The sequence below is a fragment of the Gadus morhua genome, chromosome 22 (assembly GCF_902167405.1).
Source record: "Gadus morhua chromosome 22, gadMor3.0, whole genome shotgun sequence".
Taxonomy (NCBI): Eukaryota; Metazoa; Chordata; class Actinopteri; order Gadiformes; family Gadidae; genus Gadus; species Gadus morhua.
This window is the reverse complement of record NC_044069.1, coordinates 16,918,680-16,946,379: the sequence shown is the minus strand read 5'-3', so window position 1 is coordinate 16,946,379 and position 27,700 is coordinate 16,918,680. Positions and strand designations below refer to the sequence as shown.

At 43.6% G+C, this 27,700-nt stretch overlaps 1 protein-coding gene across 1 annotated transcript; it reads left to right on the top strand.

Annotated features, from left to right (window-relative positions):
- Positions 1–51: 51 nt before the first annotated feature.
- Positions 52–14,033, top strand: si:dkeyp-120h9.1 (Y+L amino acid transporter 2-like). Its single transcript, XM_030347312.1, has 12 exons — positions 52–244; positions 1,045–1,276; positions 2,116–2,291; positions 3,330–3,472; positions 5,364–5,489; positions 6,453–6,597; positions 7,007–7,130; positions 8,005–8,108; positions 8,403–8,499; positions 8,697–8,846; positions 11,922–12,105; positions 13,000–14,033. Exons 2-12 carry the CDS (start codon positions 1,148–1,150, stop codon positions 13,092–13,094), a joined length of 1,473 nt encoding a protein of 490 aa, XP_030203172.1. The 5' UTR covers positions 52–244; positions 1,045–1,147; the 3' UTR covers positions 13,095–14,033.
- The last annotated feature ends 13,667 nt before the right edge of the window (positions 14,034–27,700 follow it).

The window sequence follows — 27,700 nt, the reverse complement described above, 5'->3', positions numbered from 1 at the left end:
TGATGTAAGGGAGGGGGCGGGGCTGTTTTAGGGGGCGAGCACAAGCACAGCAGTATCATGTATAACCTCCTTCCCTGGTTGATGGTGAACAGTATATATCACACGTGTTGAGGAAGAACAAATCAATTCATTGAGTAACCCTCACTCACACTGTACGAGGCTTCGCGTTTCTTGTGTGGTTTGAATCGGGTGCCTTTTGTTTTACGGTGCAAAGTCTCTGATTGAGTATTTGGTTAAGCAAATGGTAAGTACAGCTGTTTTCTCTTGTTTGGAGCTAACTATTAGCATGGGTTGCATCATATCCACCAAGGGCGTTTATCAGTTTCCCGCTGAATGCCTCTATTTGGTGTTGGATTGTCTTCCGCTTTGTCAGCTATGTGTCTTTGACGAAATAATTAGAAACAATAGCCCGGGGCTTTTCTTTTGAATGAGACATTCCTCCAAAGCTATTGTCGTAGCTATTGTCATGCAGAATGGAAGGAAGGGTTTGCGTTTACTTGGTTATTTTATCTTATGCATAGACTTATGTGCATGCATTTACCTTTTGCGAAAACCATCAGGGAAGGCAACACCATTGATAACCGTACTTCATTTTTCCTTGTTGGCTGTTATGTTGGTTCACGTACCACTATCACATTTTAGTATTTGAAAGGTAGACGTTTAAAAAAAAAAAAAAAAAAAAAAGACTGGTGGTTGAATGGTCGTCTTTACACAACTTCTATGTTAAGGTATAATTAATTTAATGTTAACTACCTAGTTTCCGATAAACGGTTCAATTGATGGACATCAGATTAAATATTTTCCCCTGTTCCTCTAAACAATCTCATTTAGGTTATTCTAATTTCAATTAAACAGTCAATCAAAATGTCCAAAACCAGTAAAATACCTTTTACTCATCACCTTAACCAAATTTAGCAATATAATAGCCTAGGTCTACTAAACTACCGCCCTCCCACCCATCCTCCCATCTGTTATGCAACACCCCCCCCCACCCCCCAATCCATCCTCCCATTTTTTTAAATAATTTCCCTTTCGTCTTTCCAGACAACTTTGTGCGGTGCGATCCTTTGAGCCAGCCTATCTCCCTCATCGATTGGCCCTCAGTAACCTCCTCCTGTGTAACTGCTCTCCCGCCCCCGCCGCCAAGATGGTGGCCGGCCTGGACACGGTGTCCCAGAACAGCGGGGTGAGGTTGAAACAGGAGATCTCCCTCCTGCACGGCGTCTGCCTCATCGTGGGTAACATGATCGGCTCCGGCATCTTTGTGTCTCCAAAGGTAGGCTGAAGACGTGGCTTAGTGTGGTTCTCATGGTGTCGTGAGGCGCTTTGCAGTGCGGTAGTGGGGATTTTCTTTTGTGGGGGGACTGTATGACGTCATCAAAAACAAATCCTGCGTGCACACGAACCCGTGCACAACTTCAGAAAACCCACCTGTTTAATAATAATGCTTCTTTCTCATTAGCCCATTTATTACAACAATATGCCTACCTACAGGTCTAGACAAACTCGTGTCACTCAACAAATGTATGGTTCAACTCAAAAATAACCACAGCTCCTAACATCGCCATGCTACCACCAGTTTACAGATAGGCTAGGCCTGAAGTCACGACAAACACATTGTCTATTGAACAAGACCAATAATTTGTCGAGGGTTATATTAGTAAAAAATTGCTACATGCAAAAACACAATGAAAGTCCAACATGAACACAAACAGAAGACGGTGCTGCCATAGTGATAACAAACGCCCACTACACCCCTGGCGCTTTGGATGCAATGCCTCATAATGTATTGGGGTCAGCTGGCTATTGACAGGAGAGCTACAAGATGGAACGCAAATTTGCATTACAAGTAGGCCTCGTAACAAATATGCATGTTTTCCACCTTATGGACTGTCCTATTCATGTAAATAGAGATGTATTGCTCTTCCATTTATCAAAGTTTTTTTTTTTTCAAACCAACAGAAATCCCTTTCTCTACAGGATGGTAGCCGTCCGCTAAGCTAATTCAAGCCTCTCATTATGTCAGCTAGTACTGAGTTACCGTCCATTGCCACTTTTATCATCCAGTTCAGCCTCATGTCTCTGCCCTCACTCTCTGCGGCCGTCTCTCTGAAGGGGGTCCTCTTACACACCGGGTCGTTTGGGCTGTCTCTGGTGGTGTGGGCCATCGGAGGCATCTTCTCCGTCTTCGGAGCGCTGTGCTACGCCGAGCTGGGCACCACCATAACCAAGTCGGGAGCCTCGTACGCCTACATCCTGGAGGCCTTCGGGGGGCTCCTGGCCTTTGTTCGGTAGGTTGGCCTCCCATATCAACTCTCGTTTCAAGGTCACACTCGCCCCGACCCCGGCATAGGAATGTGTGTGCATACAGGAGGGATTCAATCATGTGATCTGTAGCGCCACAAAAGAAGTTCAAGCGCTCAAGCGTTCAAAAGTATTCAATTGTATAATTATAATGGTTAAAGAGCACCAAGATCTCAGTTTGGACTGGCTTGAAATCATGTGAAACCTTTAAACTCACACGTGCTAGCTCATTCTGATGTGTAGCAATAGGGTTTTGACAGCTTTATTCGCCAAAGTCAGCTTTAAGCGCCGAAGTCATTCCTAGTTGTGATTTATTGTATGTGTGTTTTCAGTGAGTTTGTCTTGGGGCATTTACCTCTGCGGGTGCAACAGCCTCTGTTGCAGATGGCACTTGGCCAAATGTATTTGTTTTGTGATATGAAGGTATATAACAAAACAGAGGTTCGTATATCTGCTGAAGATTTCATAAAGTACACCTGTATGTGTGAGACAAAGTTACCAGACGAAATTGCCCAACGCCTAGTTAGTAATGATGGAGAAGAACTGTAATTTGTCTGCAATTTGTTGATTATTATCTGGGACCAGGAATGAAAGATGATCCTATTCTCCAACTATGGAGACACAATGGGACTAGTGGAGGGAAAAAAAATACTTTTAGGTTGTAGTATAGCATTAGTTTCTAGTGGCCAATGAATTGAAACGAAGTGTAATGATCCACAGAGCTGTTGGTCCGCTTTGATCTCTTGTCATCATGGTTCTTCACCTTTTCATTCCTTCGCCTTTCTTTCTTTCTTTCTTTCTTTCTTTCTTTCTTTCTTTCTTTCATGGGCCGGCTTCTGCAACTTTTTAGAGAGAAGTTGGGCGACATCTATAGCGATATATCGAGTATGTATTATGTCACCACATGGGTAATGCAAAATGTCTGACAGAAATTGACTCAACTGAGCAGAAGTTCATGGTTTGCCACTTCTCGTGAGGCCATGTCCTGTCAGAGGGATTTGACCCTGATTGATGTGGTGTTGTAGGTTATGGACGTCGCTGATGATCGTGGAGCCGGCCTGCCAGGCAGTCATCGCCCTCACCTTTTCCATCTACCTCGTCCAGCCCTTCTACCCCACCTGCGCCGCCCCTTACGACGCAGTCCGTCTCATTGCCGCTGCCATCATATGTAAGCCCCACGCCGATCTTAATTTTTTTCCAAAGCCACCCGCGGTGACTCTTTAGATACCAGTCTGTAGCCGACGGGCGTAAGGCGTCTTGCTTAAGGACGCCCTCACAGCTCTATGAAAACAAAACCGTGGACGGAATCAATGGTAAAACGTGGAATATTGAAAACTATAATTTGGCTGAAATTGTTAAAGAATTAATATCAAAAGTTGGCCTGATTATTGTAGCAACCTAAATGTTTAATAATAGTAAAAGTACAGACTAATAGGCATACATAATTCCGTTTTCGATCGTGCTGTTTGAGGAGTGAGGGGGGGGTCACATCGTCAAGAGTCCTCTTAAACACTATAAAACTAACTAAAAATATGCGTAATTACAACTTAAAGTCCATGTGAAGAACAAATAACAGCTCCATGTTATCAGAGCATTCCTCCTAAAAATGACGAGCGATCAGCAGATTCAGAACGAGAATCTATTAAGGACTTACAGATAATTGTTCTACTGAATATGGTTCTAAACATCGTCATTGCTGAGCTGTTAACATGCTAATTATTATTCCAAAACTATAGGAGCTATTGTGGGGAAAGATATACTGTTATATCTTATTCAATTGTCAAAACGTTTTATTAATTCACAAAAGTAGATCCTCTCTCTGATGAAAAAAAAAATCCAGAATTCAGCTGGTAAAACACAGATTTCGGAAAAATTGAAATGGAATTTGGGAAAATATAAAACAGATTTCATGTGGCTCTATTTTATGTACACTGCAATAGATTGGCCAATAAAGGGAGTTGTAGTGCATTTCAAACATTTAGGGTGAGTGGTTCTGTTTCAGATAAGTTTGGTTATTTCCCGTTAATCTCAAATAATGTTTATCTGTAATCTTGCCGTGTGACCTTTTTGATCTGCTCACGGGGCCAAAGTCTAGTATTTATTCTTGTCTAGACCTAAGAACCAACTAAACTGAGGAGATGAAGCCACATTTGGTTTTAGGAATTCCTGAGCGCTGTGACGAACTAATACATAATCTTTCAAGTTATTTGTTTTATTGTTTATTTTATTGTTAAAATATGGAAGGAATGCTTCTGAAATATCTCAGTGAAATGTGGAATGGCTAGTGCTAAATTACTGGCAGTTGGCGCTAGAGGTGGTTGGTGTTAAAGGCAATTAAGATAAAGGTGTGAAATGTGCCAGGTCTCACGTCAGGACAGGCCAATACATTCTGCGACCAGACCATACGTTTAAATTCAATCCTTCTGTTCATATTTTCGACAGAGTTAGCAATACACAGGTGCTACCGAAGAAATCTAGAAGTTTTTTAAATTTCACTGTATTTACCACAAACGCGTAGTGTGTGTGTGTGTGTGTGTGTGTGTGTGTGTGTGTGTGTGTGTGTGTGTGTGTGTGTGTGTGTGTGTGTGTGTGTGTGTGTGTGTGTGTGTGTGTGTGTGTGTGTGTGTGTGTGTGTGTGTGTGTGTGTGTGTGTGTGTGTGTGTGTGTGTGTGTGATAACAAGCATGAGCATATGTGCTTTTCTTGTCAGACTCAGCGGGTGTATCTCTTACCTACCCTCCCGGCCTTTTTAGTACAGTATATGCTCAAGAGTTGGACATTCTCTTGATTTACACTATGATGTACCGTGGCATTCAAATCGCCTTGGCAAACGGTCAGGTCTTCTACTTTATTATATTGCTATTGGTAATGTCAAATAAATGAAAACAATTCAAATAAAAAAAAAATGGAGCTTTCTGTGTTCACTTTCTATCCACCAGGGATTGTGTGTGGAATGGGACTTGACGTCGAGATCCCTGCTCTTAATCATGCCAGTGTGCTCCCTGCCTAAAGGAGGTCCCTGCCTGTAACAGCTGTGTTCCTCTGCCCCCCGTGCCCCAGGCTTGTTGACGTTTGTGAACTGCATGAAGGTGAAGTGGGGAGCAATCCTGCAGGTGGGCTCCACTGTGGCCAAGGTCCTGGCCCTCATCCTCATCATCATCGCCGGCCTGGTCAGGCTGGCCCAAGGTGAGCCCCCCCCCTCTCAGCCTGCACCATCTATTTATAATATCTCATTCTGTCCTCCCACTCATTCTGCCTTCACAGTTTAGGTTAGTTAGGTTTATTGTACTTCCCACACTAGAATACCACCCATTTATGTTACAAAAATAACATACAATTGCAGGGGGGGGAAACAGAATCACCCAGCAGGCTTAAGAGACCAAGAGAAACGACAAGATTCACTTGCAGTGTGACAGTATTACTGATGATTCCATCTCTCATACCATTTGCAATGCTTTTAACAATCTGATCCAAGAACCTGTTATTGGGTCAAGGGGAAATGAAAATGAAAGTAGGAAATATTTCCTAGCTGGATATATTACCTGGTGCATTGGCTATCCAGCGGGGTGGGTGACGAGACAGACTTGGTTTCGGAATGGATGGCAGCTAGGACATGACTTTCATCATTGCGATGGTTCAGGAAATTGATAAGAAGAAAAGTAATTCCAGTCTTGGAATTCCAGCAAATTAATCTTTGACAGACCCGAGTAGAAATGTTTCTACTTCAAAGTATGAGGTTGCATCATCTGTAATGTGTTGGTTAGTGGCATGATGTTGTGTAAAAAAACACCACCTTTGGCTGACCATATGCTTTGGGTGTCCAGAAATACAAATCTAGTTGTAGCAATACAATCGTTTTCAGGTATAGACCAATCCAAGAGCTTAAAAACGTAACCTCTTTTAATATTCATTACTGTTGTTTTGTTTTAACCTCCATTCCATCTCCTGTTGAGGACGAGATTGTTTAGAAACAACAAAACCGAATCTCGGCCGTCGTGTTGAGCCGGCTCTCCTGTCATTGCTGTCATTTGTTTTGCCTTTTTTATTTATTCAGATTTCTTAACTCTCGCCTCGCAGGACACCTTCCTATTCTAACTGGATGTTGTCCCTTCCATTGTGTTTGTGTGTGTATTCCCTACCCGTTCCCAGGTAACACCCAGAACTTTGAGAACTCGTTCAAGGGCTCAAAGCTGAACCCGGGGGACATCGCCCTGGCCCTCTACTCGGCCCTCTACTCCTACTCTGGCTGGGACACGCTCAACTTCATCACCGAGGAGATCCAGAACCCAGAGAGGTGGGGACCGCTGGCCCAGGGCCTCCCCCCCCCCTCCCCGTCATGCACTAACACCCCATGGCTCTATCAGAGGTCCTTGAGCGATTGCTCCGAGGGAATTCTTGTTGAGACTTTTCATGGCTGCTTTGACATTTCTGTAGAGTTCTCTAAATCAGGGGGACGGGTAGGTTAGTGGCCAGTGGAGTGTTTGACCCCCAGCCGACGGTTACTGGGTCGAATCACCAATGCCTGCGGCCTAACCCCCAGTCATCCATGAATTGCCTTTTCTGTACCTGTCGTCCATGTAACTGACCGTAAACGGAAGTAACGCATTCTCTGGAACGCTCGGTGTGTGGTCGGTGTGTGGCTGCTGATGACATCTGATAACAACCGTAGGCCAAAGCTTCTCTTCAACCGTTTCCCCCCTCAGGAATCTGCCCCTGGCCATCGGCATTTCCATGCCCATCGTCACGGTGATCTACATCATGACCAACATTGCCTACTACGTAGTCATGGACATGGAGACTATCATCACCAGCGAAGCAGTGGCTGTGGTGAGACACACACGCACGCGCGCGCGCGCGCACACTGCTCTTAATTAACAACCTCACATTTGGCCCCATCTGGAATGTCCTCTCCTTCCTGTTGTTGCTGCTTTCAGTTCCTCTCCTGTGTGTTGTCTGCCCCCCCCCCTCCCCCCGGGGGCCATCTGGGCTGCACCAAACTGCTGCTCAGTCAGAACAGTGTGCGCTACGCTCAGGACTCTACGTGACAACGGGGAACCCTAACGCTGTTAGAGGGCCGAGCAGGAAGAGAGTGATTAGGGGTGATTAGGGGTCGTGGGTAGGGTGGGGGCGGGTTGGTGGTCTCCAGTCGATGCGTCCATGGTTACCGGGCTCCTGGGTGGCTCTGGTTTCCCAATTAGAATGAGTGGAGCTGTAATTATCAGCAATCATTTCCAGTAGGCTGAAAGTCCCTCTAACAGTAAACCGCTTGACGTCAGTAGGAGACGGGTTCGATTACGAATGTGAGTTGCGTTTCCTCTCTCGCCACAAGTGTCTTTGCTCCCTTGTTGCTGCAGACGGATAAAGGTCAGAAGTACAGTGCAAGTGTAATTCAACGCTTTCACATATTGGGCAACATGGGTACCACGTGTGTTATGTCTGTGCTATACTTTTGGGTTTGTTCAATAACGAGCCTCCACATCCCATCAGTTTATTACAGCGTTCAGCGCCTTCAACTCATCCACAGACGATTAGATCCAGATGAAATGTGACACTCCGATATGCATGACTGGCTATAAACGTTTCCCTGTAGTCTGACGGACAATTGAGACGGTGTTTCCATGTAGAACGGAGGCGTTCTTCTTTTTTTCTCGAGCTGTAACCTGAGAATGCTGAACGACGTGCTGAACTTCTTCTCCTCCAGACGTTTGCCGACCTGATTCTGGGTTGGGCCCGCTGGATCATCCCACTGGCGGTGGCCATCTCCTGCTACGGCGGCCTCAACTCCTCCATCATCGCCGCCTCCAGGTGACCCAGCGCCGGCGCGCCCTCTCCGACCTCCGACCCTCAAACCTTCCCTCTATCGCAATCGGCTTGAGGAGATGGTCAACATTGTAACCTGTTGATTAAAGACTCAATCGTCGATTTCAAGCGTTTTTTCCTCGTTTGAGATGAGTGACGTGGTGATGAGTCTATTGTGGACCGCTGATGACTATTAATGGGAACCATGATGAGGCCCTTGTTGACGATGATGAGATCCTCTTGATGATGTCGTTCTAAAAGGCCGCTTGTTGATCTTTATTGTTGGTTCAACGGCCTCAGGTTGTTCTTCGTGGGGTCCAGAGAAGGTCAGCTGCCCAAGGTCCTGTGCATGATCCACATCAAACGCTTCACACCCATCCCCGCCCTGCTCTTCAACGTCAGTGGTTCAGCCGTGGTTCAACGATGAATAAATCTGTTTAAAGTCGTTTGCATTTAGTTGTTCTGTCATAAACGGCCAATTGATCTTCACCTGAATCAGCAAGTCCTGTGCTGTCGAAACTGAACAACTCCTGAGGTTAATTATTGTCGTTCCCTCCCTTCTGGTTTTGTGTTTTTTCCTTTGTATCCGTTCAGGGTGGCATGGCTCTGATCTACCTGTGCGTGAGCGACGTCTACCAGCTCATAAACTACTTCAGCTTCAACTACTGGCTGTTCATCGGCCTGTCCATCGGCAGTCTGATCTACCTGCGCAAGAAGTTCCCCGAGAGGAATCGCCCCGTCAAGGTAGCCCCCGCCGTCTGCTCCTCAAAGCAACGGTTCACCCTAAACATACAATGCTAGCCTTTTCCAAACATTAAGAACCGTCTCTACGTTCAAACCCCTCGTTGATAGACTGTACCTTCAAGTGGGAGTTGTTCCTTGTGAACGTCCAGCGGTCCCTCGGCTGTAGCTCTCCCCCTGGGCGCTGGGTCGGCCTGGACGGTCGGAGGGTGGAGAGGAAGCGTTTGGTTTACCAGTGATGAATGAGTGTGCCTTTAGCTGTTGGCCCACAAGGGTTACCCAACATTGGAAACGCAATGCTATCAGTCCCTCTGGGTCTGAGATGAATCCGCCATATTAGTTTGTTGTATTTCCGTTGGTCTGTTTGCTCCCTGCATATCCCCGTCCCAGCCGCATCATTGGTCAAAATACATTTGAAGCGAACGAAAATTAAATGTTCACCCAGGTTTGAGCTTGTTTGCCATCAAAATCTGTTGGATTCACAAATGAATAGGATAGGATGGCACTCGTCTTCCTGCTTTTTAATTGAAAGTCTAACAGCAGAAATGTCCACAAATGGCTGTGAGAGAATTAGTTTGAGTTTGTCGTTGCGTAAAGGAACCGTGCCAAAGTATTACCTTATCTTGAGTGAAGGTCTAATGTTGCGGTTTCCGCATTGACGAGTTAACAGTCACGTAATCAACGCTTTGTACATCTGCCTCAATCTGGATGTAAGAAACAGATTAAATTGAGTATCCCTTAGTTACCAGTGTTTGTAATAACCCTGTTTAAAAGAACGGCGTTGGGTAACGCCGTTATTTATTCAGTAACAGGATAATCTAACTAATTACCGTTTCCATTGTTACGACGCCATTACCGTTACTGTATGTTAAATGCGGTGCCTTACTATTAATTGATTGAATTGAACTGCGTAATCCAAACGCACCCCTGGGTTAACGACGAGATAAGCGATTCTGATTGGCTAAGGCAGGGTCATGTTTCATGGTAGCCATCGGGTTCGTCTCCCAAGTGACGCGCATTTATCTGAAGTGCGCGCAACTAAATATTTTGTTTTACTCGCTCATATTTATTTCAAGTTATATTTTTGCTATAAGGTCTTCTGGAATGTCAGAAAAGGTTCAGTATTAAATTTTGTAATAGATTTTTTTTGTTGAAAAGCAAGACAGTGCATCCCTGGTATTATCGTGTTACTTACTTTGTAACGCGTCGCACACAACACTGTCTACCGGTCACACGGTAACGTCAAAATCCATACTTTAGCGCAAATTCACACCGGTTTATTTCTATAGCGTTTACACCGTACGCCCCTAGTTGAACTAGACTGTAGGAGGCGGTGGTGGTGGACTTGGCGTCCAAAGGAGGGGCTTCTTAAGCCCGTCAGTCAGACACGGTGCTTTTTACTCGGAGCACGTGCGCCTCCATAGGCGGGGGACTTTCGCCGTGCCACTTTGCAATGGCAAACTCTTGAGACGGCGCTTACTCGCCGAAGATTTTGTTGTCAATTTCTTTTGAGTATGTAGCGCAGCGTCACCGGTGCGCTACAGGTCCTTAACCGCATTTATTGTGTAAAGTACTTTCTACAAATAACTCTGTGGCCCCTCGACTAATTCGTCTAGACTCGTCTAAATCCACTAGATCGTTGGAGCTTGGAGAGGATTTGTTTTCGCCGTTCACTCTCATGCACTTCAGCATCAACATGTGTGGGTGTGGTTTTGCACTAGGGCTGCCCGATCTCTGTGATCGTCCGGTACAGCAGACGTTCACCTGTATCCTTTCAGTTTTGCTTTGGATACAAATATTTCCATAGAGTGCAAGATGGGAGGTTTCAGTAGAGGAATGTACTTGGATATTAGGGATCGTCCTTTCCCTAATGCCTCCGTCACTACACCATCTAGGGCCCTTTGAATTCCGGGAAAACGAAAACCCGGACGGAATCGGAAAATAAAAACGGAATCTACTGATCTTTTTTTTTTTTTTTTTTTTTTTATTAAGCAGGAAAGTATTAAAAGTAACAAAGTTACAATTTAAAACGGGCCTGTCTTAGTAAAATAACTGATTTCCAGCAGGTTCCTGTTCTTCAGCACATATAACATGTAACAGGGACAAGGCACATCACACGTCACATTTACAATATGCAGCGGAATGCAGCGGAATTCGCCATTATTTTGATGAAATTCAGTTTCGAGGGAAAAGGGAAACAACACGGGTGACATTAACGTCACTGAATGTTTAGCTTTCACTCCCACAACAATGTTAAAAAAAAATCCCCGGTCCACCACGCAAACGATAGGTCCCGCTCCTAACAAGAAGCCGAAGAAGAAGTTGAAGCGCCCGTAATTCGGTTCTAACCCCAAATTCAGAGCCAAACAATATCCAAAACACTTCTATCACTCAGGTGATCAGCTGTTTTGTAGAATATGTCAACATACTATCGATTGGAAACGCAAAGATACGTGCGATGACCACTTGAAGTCCAAAATCCATATAAAAAACAATGAACGCCGTAGCCAGGGCACGCCCCTTCAAACAACAATTTGAGTTTATAAAAAAAGAGTTTATAGGCACTTTAATATTTATGTCATGTTTTTATTTGAAGCACTAAAAACAGTGCAATGTTGTGATGTTTTAATAAATGTAGTCTTCTATCTGATTACATTTTATCCGTTCGCACTTATTCGACACTCGTTCTGATGATTTTAATAGCTTTAAGTGTAAAAACGGAATACATGAAAATTAAAACAGATAAAAACGGAATTTGGAAAAAAATAAAACGGAATTTGGAAAAATATAAAACGGATTTCATAGGGCCCTAACTATCTATTGACCCTGCACATAGATTTTCCTGACATGACATAACTGATCATCATTTTACTTAATTCAAATGTTGTAGCTGTGGGTTAGGGTTAACGAGTCCCCCACAGTCCATAGGGCCTTGCAGCGACCACGGTTTGATTCCAGCCTGTGATCATTCTGTCACTTTCTCTTTCTCAAGCCACTCTGAATTGTCTCTTCAATGTCCTGTCCAATGATCAGAATGTGTCGTATTGACTCCCCTGTGTGCCCTTCCTCCCCCCCCAGCTGAACCTGTTCTTCCCCGTGGTCTACTGCCTGTGCAGCGTCTTCCTGGTGCTCATGTCCCTCTACAGTGACCCCATCAACTCCCTGGTGGGCATCGGCGTGGCTCTCTCCGGCGTACCCGTCTACTTCCTGTGCATCCACCTGCCGGCCAGCTCCAGACCGCCCTTCCTGAACAAAGCCATGGGTAGGAGGCCCCAGCTAGAAACCAGTGCCTGTCGTCGTCGTCGTCGTCGTCGTCGTCGTCGTCGTCGTCGTCGTCGTCGTCGTCGTCGTCGTCGTCGTCGTCGTCGCGATTTTTTTTGCCTCTAGGGGGCCCCCCCCGTGGCCCGGGGCCCCCAAACAATTGCGGGGCCCCAGGCAGTTGCCTGGTATGCCTAATGGGATGCGGCGCCTCTGGTCGTCGTCGTTGACGACCAGAGGCGTCGTTGACGACGACGACGACGACAGAAGGAATTTGCTGCCGAAACCAAAGTATTTTCTCACCGTCACCGCAGTCTGCGGCCGTTTAACAATATACACGAAGGACTCGCACATTTAAAAAAATATACCACACATGGCAGCTTTACTGTAAAAAAAATTGCATTATGGCCAGTTAAAAAAAACAGATTTTGTTTCAGGTATTCTAGGGCCTTAATGGAAATTGTTTTAGTGTATCACTGTTTGAGTTTTAGACCCTGGAGTTTTAGACCACCTAGAAGGAGGGATGTGGAGAGATGTTGAAAGGGGCTAAGGATATTCTGCACGTACTTTGCAAAACTGAAAGCCTGCCTTAAGTAGTAAGGGGTTTAACCCACATTTCAAAAGACCCTGTGTTTTATGCCAGAAATCCTGTGTGAGCAGTCATAAACACGGCCTCTAAACCTGTCTGAACCTGCTCCTCAGTGGTACATTGCACTAGTTGAAGACGCGTGAGAAATCACCTGACCATAAATTCTCGTTGCATCAAGTATTGATTTCTTGCAATGTCCTTTTGTCAACTAAATGATCTTATTATTGTACGTAGCTTGTTCTGTTTATTGTGTACTGACTGTACTAACCGTTGCTCCTTGTCCCCTGTCCCCTGCCATACCTCGGTCAGATTCCTTCTCCCGGCGCACACAGATGATGTGCCTCTGCTGCGAAGCCTCCCCCGATATCGACCTTGACAATCTGGACCCAGATAAGATTCGATGAGAGGATTACGAATTGAGGAAGGAGTTTGGAGAGGCCATTAACCAGAGAAGCGGATGTGATGTGAACGTGGCTGAAGGAGCGATCCAAACTTGAGTTGAGCATCCAGTAGGAGGACTGCAAGGATTCACACAGGACTGGCTGACAATCACAGATTTGCACTATCCCACACGGCCGCCTGGCTACAATGTTTCTGAGGCGTCGCAGCTGTGGATGTATTTATGTATTTGCAAGACTTGGACAGTGAGAATTCTTGTGATAGTTTAACGAATGCTCATCACTCGAGCTTCAACAGGGCGCTTTGGACTCAACACAGGATGCCGTATACATTGGATTCTATTTTTGTGATTGTTGTGCAATCAAAAAAAAGAAGTTTTTTAACTATTAAAAAGATGTTGACTTTCGAAATGTTTATTTGATAAAAAGTTTACAGCCCCAACGGCAGATGATGCTTGATGAAAGCCAATTTGAAAACCAGTGTAAAACTGTTTCATCCAGTATACTTTTTGTTTTTACCGTAGCAATTCTTGGAGTTAATCTTTTTGTACTTTCGTTGCAAATCTGTAGGATTTAGAGTTCATGAAGAACATGGCATTCCATTACGGCTCAGTTTCTACGTTCAGGATTTATATAATATCATAAATTGCCTTTATCACCAATCACCACTCAAAAACTTGATTATAGGAACTAGACAACATGCTTGCCCTGTTCTGTATTCTTTATTTGTATGGTACGTTTTGATTTTACCTTGTTGAAGACCTAAATATGTATCTATCTCTAAAGGTTCATCTTGTACAAAGCTTCCTCTACACCCACGTTCCTGCTCACCAAATGTTCATCTTCCTGTGTTCAGCTGATGTGCAACACCTTGTAATGACCAAAGGTTTCTCTGTGGGAGGGAGTCCACTCGTGTTTGTTTTAATATAAAAGCAAAATATTTCATGTTTTTGTACACACTCATTGAGAACGATTACAGTGTAAATGGTATGATAATTTATGTTTGTACTTTTAGCTAAAATTGTTCACCTCTTTTTGATAAGACTATACACGTGGCACACGTTAGGCGAGTTTCAGATCAAGCATGCGTTGCCTCGCATAACATAATGTAGGGCTGGGCGATTTGCCCTAAAAATAAAATCTCGATTTTTTCTAACTAATGGACGATTTTCGATTTAAACCTCGATTTTTTTTTTTCTGTTTTTCTCTAAACAAATTCCATTGAAACCCATGTACGTGTGTGGCGCTTATGGGGTGTCGCACCAAAATCACCAACGCAGGGGTCTACAACCCGCTGATTTAAGAGTATAACGATTATCAACAATCATGGAAAGCTGAGTAGGTTTATCAGTTTTAATAACAGTATGAACAAATAGAACACAAAAATTACAAGTTGTCCTTTGTATATCTATAGTAGCAATAGCACATGCTAAACAAGGACAAAATCTACTCAAAATAATTGAATGAACTGTTTACATCCATGGCTAACCAGTGCATGAGAAGGAGATGACAGGAGACTAATGTTTCACTCTTTCAATTGCTCTAATTTGAGCTCTTACTGTTGTTATCTAACATACCATACAGTAATTGAATTGTGTAAAAGTGTGAAATTACTGCACCTTAAAAATGACCATGAATTAGCTATACTCTCATTTGCATAGTGATTAACATTATGAATTTCAATTGTGTATTCCAACTGTATGTTGGCTGACATTTACCTATAACTTTTTTTCCCTCCACTCTAACCAAGGATGCCTGTTTTTAAATTCCCTAGCCTGACACCCAGTCTGAAAGGCTGGCCAGGGGTTCTCATCTAAAAGTAACAAGGAGATATAAAGTGGGATTAAAACATTGTCTTCTGTTGACTACTTATTATGTGGTTTACACATTAATATGGGAGGACTGGACACACACACACACACGCACGCACGCACGCACGCACGCACACACACGCGAGAAGGAGGGGCTCGGCCCGCCAACTAACGTGCAGAGATGCAGGGGCAGCTTCGCGCTTCGTAACAGAGACAGGGCAGAGCGCGAGCGCGCAGCGGGAATTTTATGAATGGTGAATGTAGGAGATAACTTCCCCTGCTTAAAGTATTTTATTGCAGTTATACCCAACCGATATTTCCGAAAAATAAACACAGAAGTGAAAGATCTGTCACAAGACGATTGATACGTATCCGTGCACATTTTTAAGTGGGTATACGCAAATCCTGGTGCGTTCCTAGTGGGTATACGGCGTATACCTGCGTATCACGTAGACTACACCACTGCTTGTAACTAAGAGAACACACATGTGAGTTGTTGATCACAAATTATTTGTATACATAACGTCATCTTTGCAAAAGACGTTTAACTGAGAAGTGTTTCAATCGACCCGGCTCTCCCCCAAGTCTGTCGGGGGCGAGGTGAATGTGATTGCAGTAGGCTGAGTTTTGCGCGCGTTCTGGAAAGTGAGAGAGGAGGCTATACGGAGTCTATTCAGCAAAACAAATCGGAAGAGTCTGGAACTGTTTTTAAATCGCGATTTTTCGGTTCAGCCATTTCACAAACCGTAGGAAAGAAAAAATGCAAATTAATCGATTAAACCGAAAAAATCGCCCAGCCCTAACATAATGCATTCTGGGGTCAAAATGTCAGAAATGCTGGCGATAACTTCCTATGCGACATGCCACATGACTTTAAAAACTCAAGGGAGCTCCCTCCATCTGCATTTCTGTGCATATGGTCTCAAATAAATGCGGACCTAATACGAGAGCTGGTAAATTGTGAAAAATGATTTAGACTAATCAGACAACGCGGTTATGTTATATACCCTAGAGCAGGGATGGGCAACTGGCGGCCCGCGGGCTGCCAGTTGCCCAATCCTTGCCCGCGGGCCGCCAGTTGCCGCCAAAAAAAAAAGAAAATTGATCGAGTTACAAAAAACTCGGTCAAGAAAGATGAGGAGAATTCATAGAATTGAAAGGCAAACCCATGCGTCTAGTTTGCTTAGAAACGATATCAGTCATTAAAGATATCCACTTAAATCGCCACTGCAATGAATTTCATGCTTGTTGGGTTTGAGTTCATTGAGTTGTTGCACTTAATGTTGGGCCACGTTTTTCAGTTTTGTGACATTGAATAATGATGTATGTGAGCCCTTTGCAACGATAGAAATACTGTCCATTCATATGGCTGTTTGAGCATGGAAAACATGAAATGAATGTATGTTGGTTCAATTAACATACCGTACATAGGTTATGATTCTGGAAGATTTTTTAGGTAGTGGCCATCCCCAAAATGCACCAGAATACAGGAAATCATATCTACCAAATTCAAAATTGTGTGGCTTCTCTCAGCTCACGTTTAGTTGAAGTGTGCAGTCATGTGGCCCTCTAATGGTTATGATGAAAAATGTGGCCCTCTTTATCATGAAAGTTGCCCATCCCTGCCCTAGAGTATCTGTGGTATAAAGGCTGGGACGAATTTCGAATTATAAATAGGTAGGCCTACAATCCATAACGTTAGCTCTCTGGCTTATAGTTTAGCGGACTAGAATACCTCCCGTTGCCAAGTCTTACTGGAGTAGTGAACAACGTTTCCGTTGCATAAGAGCCTTACGGGAGGGTAATGATGTTCCAGATTTTAGTCAAACCCTCAGGCATTACCAGGGAAACTAAATTATGGCATGTGAAAACTTTATATATGAATTGTAAAACGCATGAAAATATAAATGAATGAACTTAATTTATTTTCCTTGGCAAGTGACCATGGTATAGGCGGGATAATGCCCTTCGAGGTGTCCAAAACATGTTTGATCGATCCTAATTAAAGGCTACTTTTATGAGGGAGATGAACTCAAACAGAGTATGCATTTAATAAGCATGCAATACGAATAAGAAAAAGCATAATTATGAAAGTATTTTAATTGTTTTATTATGTTGGCAAGCAAGAATAATAAACGGGATAATCACCTTAAGGCAGGGCAATAAACAGTTTGATATGCCCGGCTCGTGGAAGGTCTCGTGGACGGCATTTTATAGTGTTTATTGCCCTGCCTCTCGGTCATTACCCTTTACATAGTCACATTCATTATTCGATATTCTACGTGACTTCGACTATTCGACGATCGTTGCCCATATACTTTATAGGTCCATGTCTGAAGCACGCCTATTTATACACTGTGAAACTATTTGCATAACTGCAAGAATGCAATGCAAAGTTTGAGACGGTGTGGTTGGTTATGGTTAGAGTTTTGTCAGAACTGACGCAGAACTTTTAATTTAGATTTCAATAAAGCGTTTTTAGTGAAATGGTTCAGGCCTATGGACTTTTGAATCTGAAAGGATTTATCTTTATCAGATTTATCTTGAGCTTTGCTTAATTTTTTCCCAGATTTAGAAAATAAACATCCCTCCAAAGTGCACTACAATTTCAATGTCAGTTTTTTTAAATACATAAAATTTGGATTAATATATTCAATGAAAAATATATACTAATTTTTATGACTCCTAACCAGTCATATTTCACATCACGTATATTGGGCAGAAAGTGCGCGCACCGAGAGCAGTTGAGGCTCGAACGTTCCTTTTCAACTGCAGTAACAGCAGCTCTGTAGGTACGAGCTAAAAATCCGGGGAACCTGAAGCAACGCTCGAGCTTAATCAGGAACAAGTGAAGCACGTTTTTAATCAGCAAAAGTTGACAAACGGCACCCCATACAGGCCTCCATGTGACGGTGTAAGCACTTCCGAAGTATCTAAAGCTGCCACTAGAGGGCGATATCTCATCCGCAGCTAGAGACAAGGGTTGTTAAGCCCTTTGAGGTGCTCTTTTATCGCTGGGCTGTGTCAAGAGATGTACCAACCAGTTGTTCCACTGTCTTTCGGGCAATCCACAAACCAAGGTCCTGACTCCCTGGGTCCTGGATTTTCAGCCCTGCCTGCTTCCACCCCTACCCCAGCCCCTCCTTTCACGCTAGATGCACAAGCGTCAGGTTTCACCGGGCGCCAATGTGCACGCATTTCAGCCCCCCGACGGTACAGGTGCTGTGCTCTCTCTCTCTCTCTCTCTCTCTCTCTCTCTCTCTCTCTCTCTCTCTCTCTCTCTCTCTCTCTCTCTCTCTCTCTCTCTCTCTCTCTCTCTCTCTCTCTCTCTCTCTCTCTCTCTCTCTCTCTCTCTCTCTCTCTCTCTCTCTCTCTCTCTCTCTCTCTCTCTCCCCCTCTCTCTCTCTCTCTCTCTCTCTCTCTCTCTCGGGGTTAAGGTTCCACTGACTCATGCATTAAAGATGAAGATAGGTAGGGGGGAGGAGGGGGAAGCCGAGAGAGCCACAGATCCACCTCGTCGGCCCTCCCCTTCTTTTCCCAGCACCGGAGCCACTTCTAGTAGCAGAACTCCCCTCATGCTGGTTCGAACCTTTGCTCCTTCTCCCAGTGCTGGATCCGGGCCGGCGGTGACGCTCTTCCCCCTGACCCCCAGCAGCAGGCTCTGTGCCGGGGTTAACTCTGGGGACGTGGGGCCTGCCGGAGCCCGTGGATGGACGGGGTGAGGCGGGCAGAGTGTGACCGGGGGACAGCCTGGCGGCATGGAGCTCCGACGACGCCTGAACTGGATACGCAACAGACCATGGAGGCCCCACGCGCGCCTCAGGGAGTTCAACCGTGAGTGTGTGTGAACCCCTGTACGGTTGTGGGCGGTTTGTGTGTTGTGTGGGTTTTAGCTGAGTTTGGTGCGGTACATGTGTTTTATTGGGGGGTGGGGTTCAAGCTTGAATGGGCTTTGATGAAGCCAGTGAAACCACAAAACCCATTATCACATATGGTCGCTCTTTATACCTTCCATGTTCTTCTTGTTATTAGATAGAAGAGATCTCATTGAGTACAGATTGGTGTTGGCTTTTTTTAGTGTGTGTGTGTGTGTGTGTGTGTGTGTGTGTGTGTGTGTGTGTGTGCGCGTGCGCGTGTGCGTGTGTGTGTGTGTGTGTGTAAAATAACATGGATGCCAGGAGGCAAACCACGTCCATTAAAATGCAAGTAAGGTGATGAGGCGGGTCGCCTGTCGTTGGTCTTCTTGCCCCCAGCAGTCCTGTAGGCTAGTTCTGATGGAAACGTTTTGTGTGCTCTATGGACCTTATCACCGATGGTGTGGCAGTCAACAATCTGTCTTAAACTCCTAACAACCCACTCACTGCAGATGATGTAGAATACACTACAAAGTACTCTAAATGAATAAAGCCGAATACAACATGTCCCTGGAGCTTTGAGACTAGAGTGCCAACAACTCAAATATGATATTATGGCTGATGCAGGGCTTGCACGTGTTGTGTGTGCTTGTTTGACTTGACAGTCCGAATTTCCTGACTGTCAGTTCAGTTCAACAAGTTAGATGATGTGTTAGCCTCATACATTATTACATGGATGTTTGTGTTGAACCCACACAAACCTTACAACCTTGTTCTCACTAAAAAGTATAATATTAAATCAATTGGTGTGTCCAATTACACTGCATCACTGGATGTTGACAGCGCCACTAAGCCTATAAGTGTTAACTGCCAACTGCAAAACTAATTCTTGACATAAACCATAATCACAACCATGACCATACTGTAGCCTGTAGGCCTACCTCCTGGCTACATCTTGTCAAATTGCTCTGTAGAAGAGCCTCAGCGGACAGTGCAGTGGTCTACCTGACCAGAGCTGACCGGTAAATATTTAATTGAAACGACATCCACGAAGGATCACATTTTGGGCGGGAATGGATTACAACACGGTTCAATGTTTATCTGCTGACTCCTTTGGTCTGAGTTCAAACTACAAAGGCCTACACACGTTAACAAATGCTTTTTATATATTCTTTTTGTGAAAAAATAGGCAGATGTTCTCATTAAACAAGGGAAGTATCTGTTCTTAGTCTGTCAAAAATATTTCTGAATTTCATGTCTTCTGTAAACGGCTCAGTTGGCTTCAGAACAGAATATACCCACAATATCTGTGTTATTGGCGGTATATGCCCTTACTTGAACTAGATATGTATATGGACATATCTAGTTCATGTACACAGTAAAATTGCATTGCAAATTGCAAAACTTGCATACACAACCACAACATACTCAAAAAAATTAGTTTGACTAGGACGTTATTAGGGCTTTTAGAACACAGCCATCGAACGATCTTCATTGTTTTTAAACACACCAGGATGTCAAATATTAATGTGTAGACTATTCTGGTTACTGATTCTACCTTCAAAATAAAAACACTGGTCAAGGCTGCATTAGATAGCAACATGGAACTATATAAAGAGAGGAATCTGTTGTTCCAGGGGTTGACACTAAGGTCAAAAGCACTTGCACATCGGGCCAAGACAGGTCATGTTTGACTTGCCCGAATGTCATGTTCACTTGCCCAAATTAAAATCAGAATCGTGAACTGGCCCCTTTTTGCCAGGCACCTGGCCTAATTTTGGGGAGCTCAGAAAACACATCCTAGCTCAGACTGAAGCTGAATGTTAGCTTCCACACATGTACTTCATGCCACTACTTCCACTACATTGTGCCATGAAGTGATTTCAATCCACAGTTGCAACCTACTAAATCTATCGCCCAGTTATATGTAGACCTGCATGCTTTTATCTGGATTTTATGCAAATCTTAATAACTAAATGTCCAAGGTAGTAGCAAAGATATCTATTTTTTAACTTTCACGTTTCTTGTAGGTCTAACTGAATAATCGCATTCGCGTTTATGTAGTGTTGTCATGATACTGGATTTTCTAACTTTGATACTATAGCTGGAAAAACATCGATATTCAATACCATTTTCGATACCAGGGGAAAACTGTTTTTTTTCAGAAAATAACTTACCCAAAGTAAATAGAGTATATCTCCAAAACTGCAAGGACTATAATATTACATCTTGGTGCCAATAGAAAGATTGTTGTGCAAGTGAAATATCCAATGTGGATACTACTTTATGGCATAAGTGGAAGATTATATTTTCACCGGAAATAATTATCAGTTGGTCATTATCAGTTGTATAGCACTGTCTTACTATGAGGCACAAACAGGTAGATATATTATCATTTTGACACTTGACACCTCTATTTAAAGTTCAGGGCAAATATAATCGAATGACCCCAAGCCAAACATTCTCAAATACACATATGGCCACTAGATTGCGCTGAAGAACATGTGTTCTTCAGCACTCAGCACACACTTCAGTTCTTCTTTTTCCTAAGAAACCTTCTTACTCATTGATTGTAAACACAATATTTAGTTGCAAAATTTGGCCACTGGATTATCAACTTTCTGGACAAAAATGACAAAGGTAAAATTCCTTTTTGGTTGTTAAAAGAAAAGGGTAAGATTCTAATTAAGTTGTTATTTGAGAGTTTTAGTCCCAGAATGATTATGTTTGGAAATTTCTGTCTATCCAGACACCATCTTGCTTCTGTGTCGGCCATCTTGGATCCCTCAGGTGACCATAATCAAGGCCAATCAAGGGAGCCACTCCCACATTATCCAACAGTAGGATCGTGACAATATCGACAAAATAATTTGACTGTGTGGAAATATTGCAGAGTTCAATAAACATGAATGCTTGACACCATAAACATGAGGTAGCTGTGGATCAGTATAGCAATGTTCTTCATGCATGTCTTTTGTTCGGAATATCACTTTCTTCATCTTTGCAAAACAGTTTGAAAATCCCTGAGGTTTGGATTTTAAGAATAGACTGCAATGTTTGCAGAATTGGAACATGGGCAAATTTGTCTGTTACAACGACTTGATCATATATTCCAGTAGATCGGTTTCTTCTATTTTCAAATCTGAGTACCAAGTACTTATTTAGCATGGAGGCTCAAAACCATCCAGAGGAGCAATGCTACATCAGCGACCAGAACTTCTCCTTGTCAGGCTGGTGGAGGGCCGAAAGCTAGAAGAGATGTATCAATAAGGCCTTAGATAACCCTGACTGAAGGGCAATGCAAGGAGGCCATGTCATTCATGAATAATAACATATCCCTGAGAATACATTTAGTTTTGAATCTGTATTCAGTGAGGAAAAAGGATTTTCAAGTTTTTAAACAGTTCGACTTTTTCTTTAGAACCAGTATTCTGAGAAGCTAAGCATTTCAAAGCTGCATCTTTGGCTTGAATCTGCACTTCGAATACTACCTCTTCCATATTTGACACAAAATAATTTAAAGTAGACCGGCCTACACCAGAAACCTGAAGATGTGCGATAGCAGATGCACACATATCATGAATACTCACGTTGGATACTGGCACGACTTGAGAGCCACTAGCTGATACTTCAAAATGTTGTGACGGAGCATTAATTGCAACATCAGCACTGTAAACAATATCATCCATGTCAACTTCAGGCTCAATTTCCTTAGCATGTTCTGAGTTTAAGGGGCAACTCACACTAGGGCCGCGGCCCCGTACCCGAGCTCATTTGCATACTAAAGTCTAGAACGTTTGGCTAGTGTGACCACACCATCCGTATTCCAGCACGGAACAGCCCCTTGGCCACGGCACATTTGGGAGAGGTGTGCCGTGGTCAAAGTACAGATGCTAATGAGATGACACGCGTATACGCAACGTGAGCTGGATGACGTGGTCCTTGCGAGACCCTTCTTTCTTTATAGGTCCATGCCCTTCTTCCCCACAACAATCATTTTAAACAATGGCGGCAAGCGGTTCACTTGTGGGTTTACGTTGGTGCGATAGTGAGGTTGAGTGTTTACTTGAAATTTGGGCCAACGACAGCATTCACGTTGTTGTTCTCCATTGTTGTTATGGCGGCAAGGACGCTTGGTGATGACGTATTTATCGTATTATGACGTGATGACGTATGTATGAAGGAGCAATTGTGCCCAGGCCACGGCCTTTGGGAGCAGTGTGACCACAGGCCAGCGGGGGGAGTGGGGAGGGGGGGAATCATGCTGAATCTTCCTGCAACACGGAACAGGCAAACTTGCCTAGTGTGAGTGTGCCCTAAGTGTTTTTTAAAACCAGAAAAAGTTCCAAAACAGGACATCTTACTTGAGCGCATTTTAAGCGCAGTGACTTTCCTGAACATGAACCATGAATCAATCTTATATGCCTGATAAACATGATGACACTCACAAAATGGGTCTGGCAAACAAAAGAAATCATCCCCATTCTGAGTTAATTTATACACAAACTACTGTAGCAGTATAGCGCGAATCTCTGCGACACGAGGGCTCTCCTGGACTTTGCCTATGGGTCTGTACAAAGGTGTACATGTTTTGAAGCATCTGATTGTGCATGATACCAAACACAAAATGTGTCTTAAAGAGTTCGTCGAAAGCTCCAAGAGAACTGGTTGACCTGCAAGGTATGGCCTGCTTGTCAATCACGATGAAGAACTCACAGATGGGCTCTGGGCTAGACGGCTAAATATGTCTCTTTCCCCTGCTTGTCGTTGAAATATCGCAAATTTTATTGTAGATTCCGCAAGTTCAATATAGATTATAGCTTAAAAGTCGAATGAATGAGTACTTATGTCCTTTCGATTTCTTACAGTTTGGGCCATTGTTGGCCGTACACGCTAGCATTCTGCTAATGAATGCTGATTGGTCAGGGACGGACTTGCGACTGATTACGACCAGAGACCCCTCTTGACGGCATCTGAAGCTGAAGCACAATCAGAAACTATCTTAAGTTGGACTTTCCGTCGAAGTTATTAGTATTTTTGCGTACTGTATTTATATTTTCCTGCAGGCCCTTTTATTTTTTATATAGTTATGCATGGTGAAAGTACATGGGCATAAATGGAATTTCTTCCATTTCTTGTGTTCAATGTTCAATTTGTTATATACATGGTAGGTACGGTATGACAACCTTAAATAATACAGTCAATGTCCCGCTCAATATCATTTCATCTGTCATTGTCTATTTTTCGAAAATAGCGATAGTTTAAAAAATAAATGCCTCGTAAATGTGCAATGATAAACTGCTCTAACAGTGGAAACGGATTGCCGTCTTTTCGTTTCCCAAGGAAAGAAAAAGGTAACGTTCTTGCTTGCTCCTGTGTGAATGGCCCTAGGCTGCCTGAGGCCGCTCCTGGGACGCTGCTGAGACGTTCCGCAGCGCGCCCGATGGAAATGGTTTCATTGATAACATGCTTTCCCATGTTTCGCATTTACTCTGGGGATAATTAACAGATTGGTCTCAGAAGATCTTAGTGGTCTAGAAGGCATAGTTGAAGCATATCGGTTAAATATTTTGGGCCTAAACCATGTAGGGATTTATAAGTTAGCAACATGATTTTAAGATCAATTCTCTGACCTACAGGAAGCCAATGTAACGATTTAAGAATTGGTGTAATATGTTCAAATTTTTTGGTCTTTGGTAGAACTCTAGCAGCATTATTCTGAACAAACTGAAGCGAGTTTGTTTTGGGAGACCTGTAAGGAGACCATTGCAGTAATCAAGCTTACTAGTGATAAAGGCATGTTCAAGTTTTTGTAAGTCTTTGGTGGACATGAGCCCTCTAAGTCTTTTTTTTCTTTACCCATTTACTAGGCCTACCCCTTTCTCTGTTTTGAACCAATATTTAATATGCAATATAGTGTAACCAGTTATCATCTTCGTTATTATGCTGCTATGTTTTTATATGTTGTTGACATATTTGTTCCAAGAACCGCCAGAAGGGGGACTCCAAACTGAACTGTAAGCACTGTTTGGAGACACACACGTGGTGTGTGTCTGTGCTTAAAGCAAGTGGTGCTTAAAGGGAACCAAGGTGGTTTCTCCCCATCTAATTTGCTTTTGTGTTCGATAGTGAAAAGCGTTACTTCCTGGTGTTTGCCACACCCTAAACAAACACAGCGTGACTAGAGTGCCGCTCTTGGTTATTATTATTTTTTGAACTACTGAATTTTAAATGAACATCTGTGCATACAGCTATAATAATAGTCAACATTAATTAACATCATATTCGCTGATTTTAAGACTTTTGAAGAAGTTCAGATGCCTTTATATGCGGAGACCAGTTTTGCTCTGCCGAGTGCCGAGTCAGTCAAAGATTTTTCCAGATTGTATTTTTTATCTGTGTACTTCTCATCATCCAATGCTGTCCTTTTCCTCCCCTTCTTGGTTCTCCCTCCCTCCCTCTCTCCCTTCCTTCCATTACTCACCTATACATTTGATGCATTTTCTATTATTGCTTTATGTTCCTCTCTTCCTCTCCTTGGCGCTCTCTCTCTCTCTCTCTCTCTCTCTCTCTCTCTCTCTCTCTCTCTCTCTCTCTCTCTCTCTCTCTCTCTCTCATGCATTATTTATCTTTATTTTTTGTACCTGATTGAAGTATTTTTCTTTCCCTAGCAGATTTTTGTACAGTTAATGCATAATAATAAAAAATTAAAAAGATAATTATATATGTATATATTTTTTACATTGGTAGTCAAGGCGGGGCCCTATTGTTGTTAAGGGGCCGCCTTAACCATACTGTGCTGGGGGAAACACTGATATGTGTGTCGACATAATGTCTGTCTTTAACGTCGTTCATCATCGCCATCAAAACCAGCTTCATGATCTTTTCAGTTTCTCCAGCTGTTTCATTATGAATAAGATATTATAACATTATAACATTGATTATGTTAATATGGTTCTCATAGAGAGCGCAAGCTGATGTATAATAGTTGACTCGCGCCTCTGCTGGCGATTACATTAACAGAGTAATGTCAACAGGCAGCGAGGGTGCTCGGGCTAATGAGAGGAGCAGGAGAGAGACCTGATGAGATGGGAGTAAAAATAGAACAGGAGATGGAAGGAGAGGGCACAGAGCCAAGTGGGATCAAAAGGCTCTCTCTATAAAAGAAGGATGCATGCATTGATATTTGATATCTCGTAGCAAACATACGTGTTTACAATTCAATCATTTCAAACTTTAGATCAGTAATAAAATCGCATGGGTGCACGTGTTAGATAGGAGAAGAGGGAGACAGGTCACATGGTGGAGGAGTAGGGAGGGAGGGGAGGTGAGGGGGAATGGACGTTTCCTTGTTTTGTGTCAAAAGCTTGATCTCTCTACGAGCTCTACTCGTACAACGCTTGAATCCTATCTACAGCAGCTTTAATGGTTACACTATAAATAGACGCAGACATTTCTTATGTCAATTTGAAACATAATTTGAATTCACACTCTGTCTCCTCAGTTATGGCAAAGAAGGCTTACCGGGAAGCTTACCTCGTGCTAACCTCAACGATGCTAACCTCAACGAGGCTAACCTCAAGGGCACTAACCTCAATCTCTCTATCCTCAACGAGGCTGACCTCAAAGAGGCTAACCTCAACGAGGCTAACCTCAAGGGCACTAACCTCAATCTCTCTAACCTCAACGATGCTAACCTCAACGAGGCTAACCTCAAGGGCACTAACCTCAATCTCTCTAACCTCAACGAGGCTGACCTCAAAGAGGCTAACCTCAATTGCGTTAACCTCGTGGCACGGGAGCTACCAATGAACACTATCATAGGACAACAGTAAGCGGTGGTTATAAACGGTTACAGGCTGTTCTGTTGCCCTGCTAATTAGATGAAGCAGAATGAGTGTCCCTTTATCATGCACACACAAACGGTTTGACCGAGGTCGCTACACAGATACTACACAAAGACCAAAGCCGAACCAGCATGCTCTTTTTCTTCCCAAACATAAACAGTCGTTCATGTAAATTCAAAAGCTCCCCAGATGGGCCCCCCACTGAGGCCAGTGTGTAGATAAGTTTCATGCTCATATCCATCCATCCATTTATTTGTTATCGTCATGCTTTTAGAAGGGCGTATTCTAGCTCGGTCTTTGTGGATCACTGAGACCCCCAACAGCCCTGGCATTTCCCCCGTCCTGATTCACTCAGACCAATGAGGGGGTATTGGTGAATAGTGGTTGGGCGCCTGCTGGGAGAAGCATATGCCAGTTCACAGAGTCTCCAAGCCAACATTGGGGGTGGAATGGCCACCCCCTTTGAGCGGATGGCAACCCATACTCAGGAGCTTATGGTTCTCATGTCATTGGGTTTGGTCAGGGTTGCCAGTTTCTTCTTTGTACTTCTCAGCACAACGCCTGGGTTCTCATGGACAACAGGATGTGGCTTTATGAAGCAGTTCCTCTCGGAGACTAGCCAGAAGAACAGTGTGTGTATGTGTGTGTGTATTGCTACATCGTGTGTGTGTGTGTGTGTGTGTGTGTGTGTGTGTGTGTGTGTGTGTGTGTGTGTGTGTGTGTGTGTGTGTGTGTGTGTGTGCGTGTGGGTACATGTGTGTGTGTATGTGTGCTTATACACAGCGTGTCTTGGTGACTGACCTTGGTTAAACCCATGCTGGCTGCAAGAAAGATTATTCAGATGACGATGAACTGAGAAAGAGAACTTTCTGCTGACTATCAAACCCTGGGACACAATGTCTCTCTCTTGCTCTCTCTCGCTCTCTCTCGCTCTCTCTCTCTCTCTCAGTTTCAGAGCAGATATTCACACTCCTTGCAAACCCGGTTACACAGACCTCATAAGAGCTCACTGCCATTCACACTGTTGTTTGAAGTTTTTGTACAAGCTGTAAAATATGTTTCATAATACAATTGTGTCTCTAAGGGCCTAAATGTTGCGA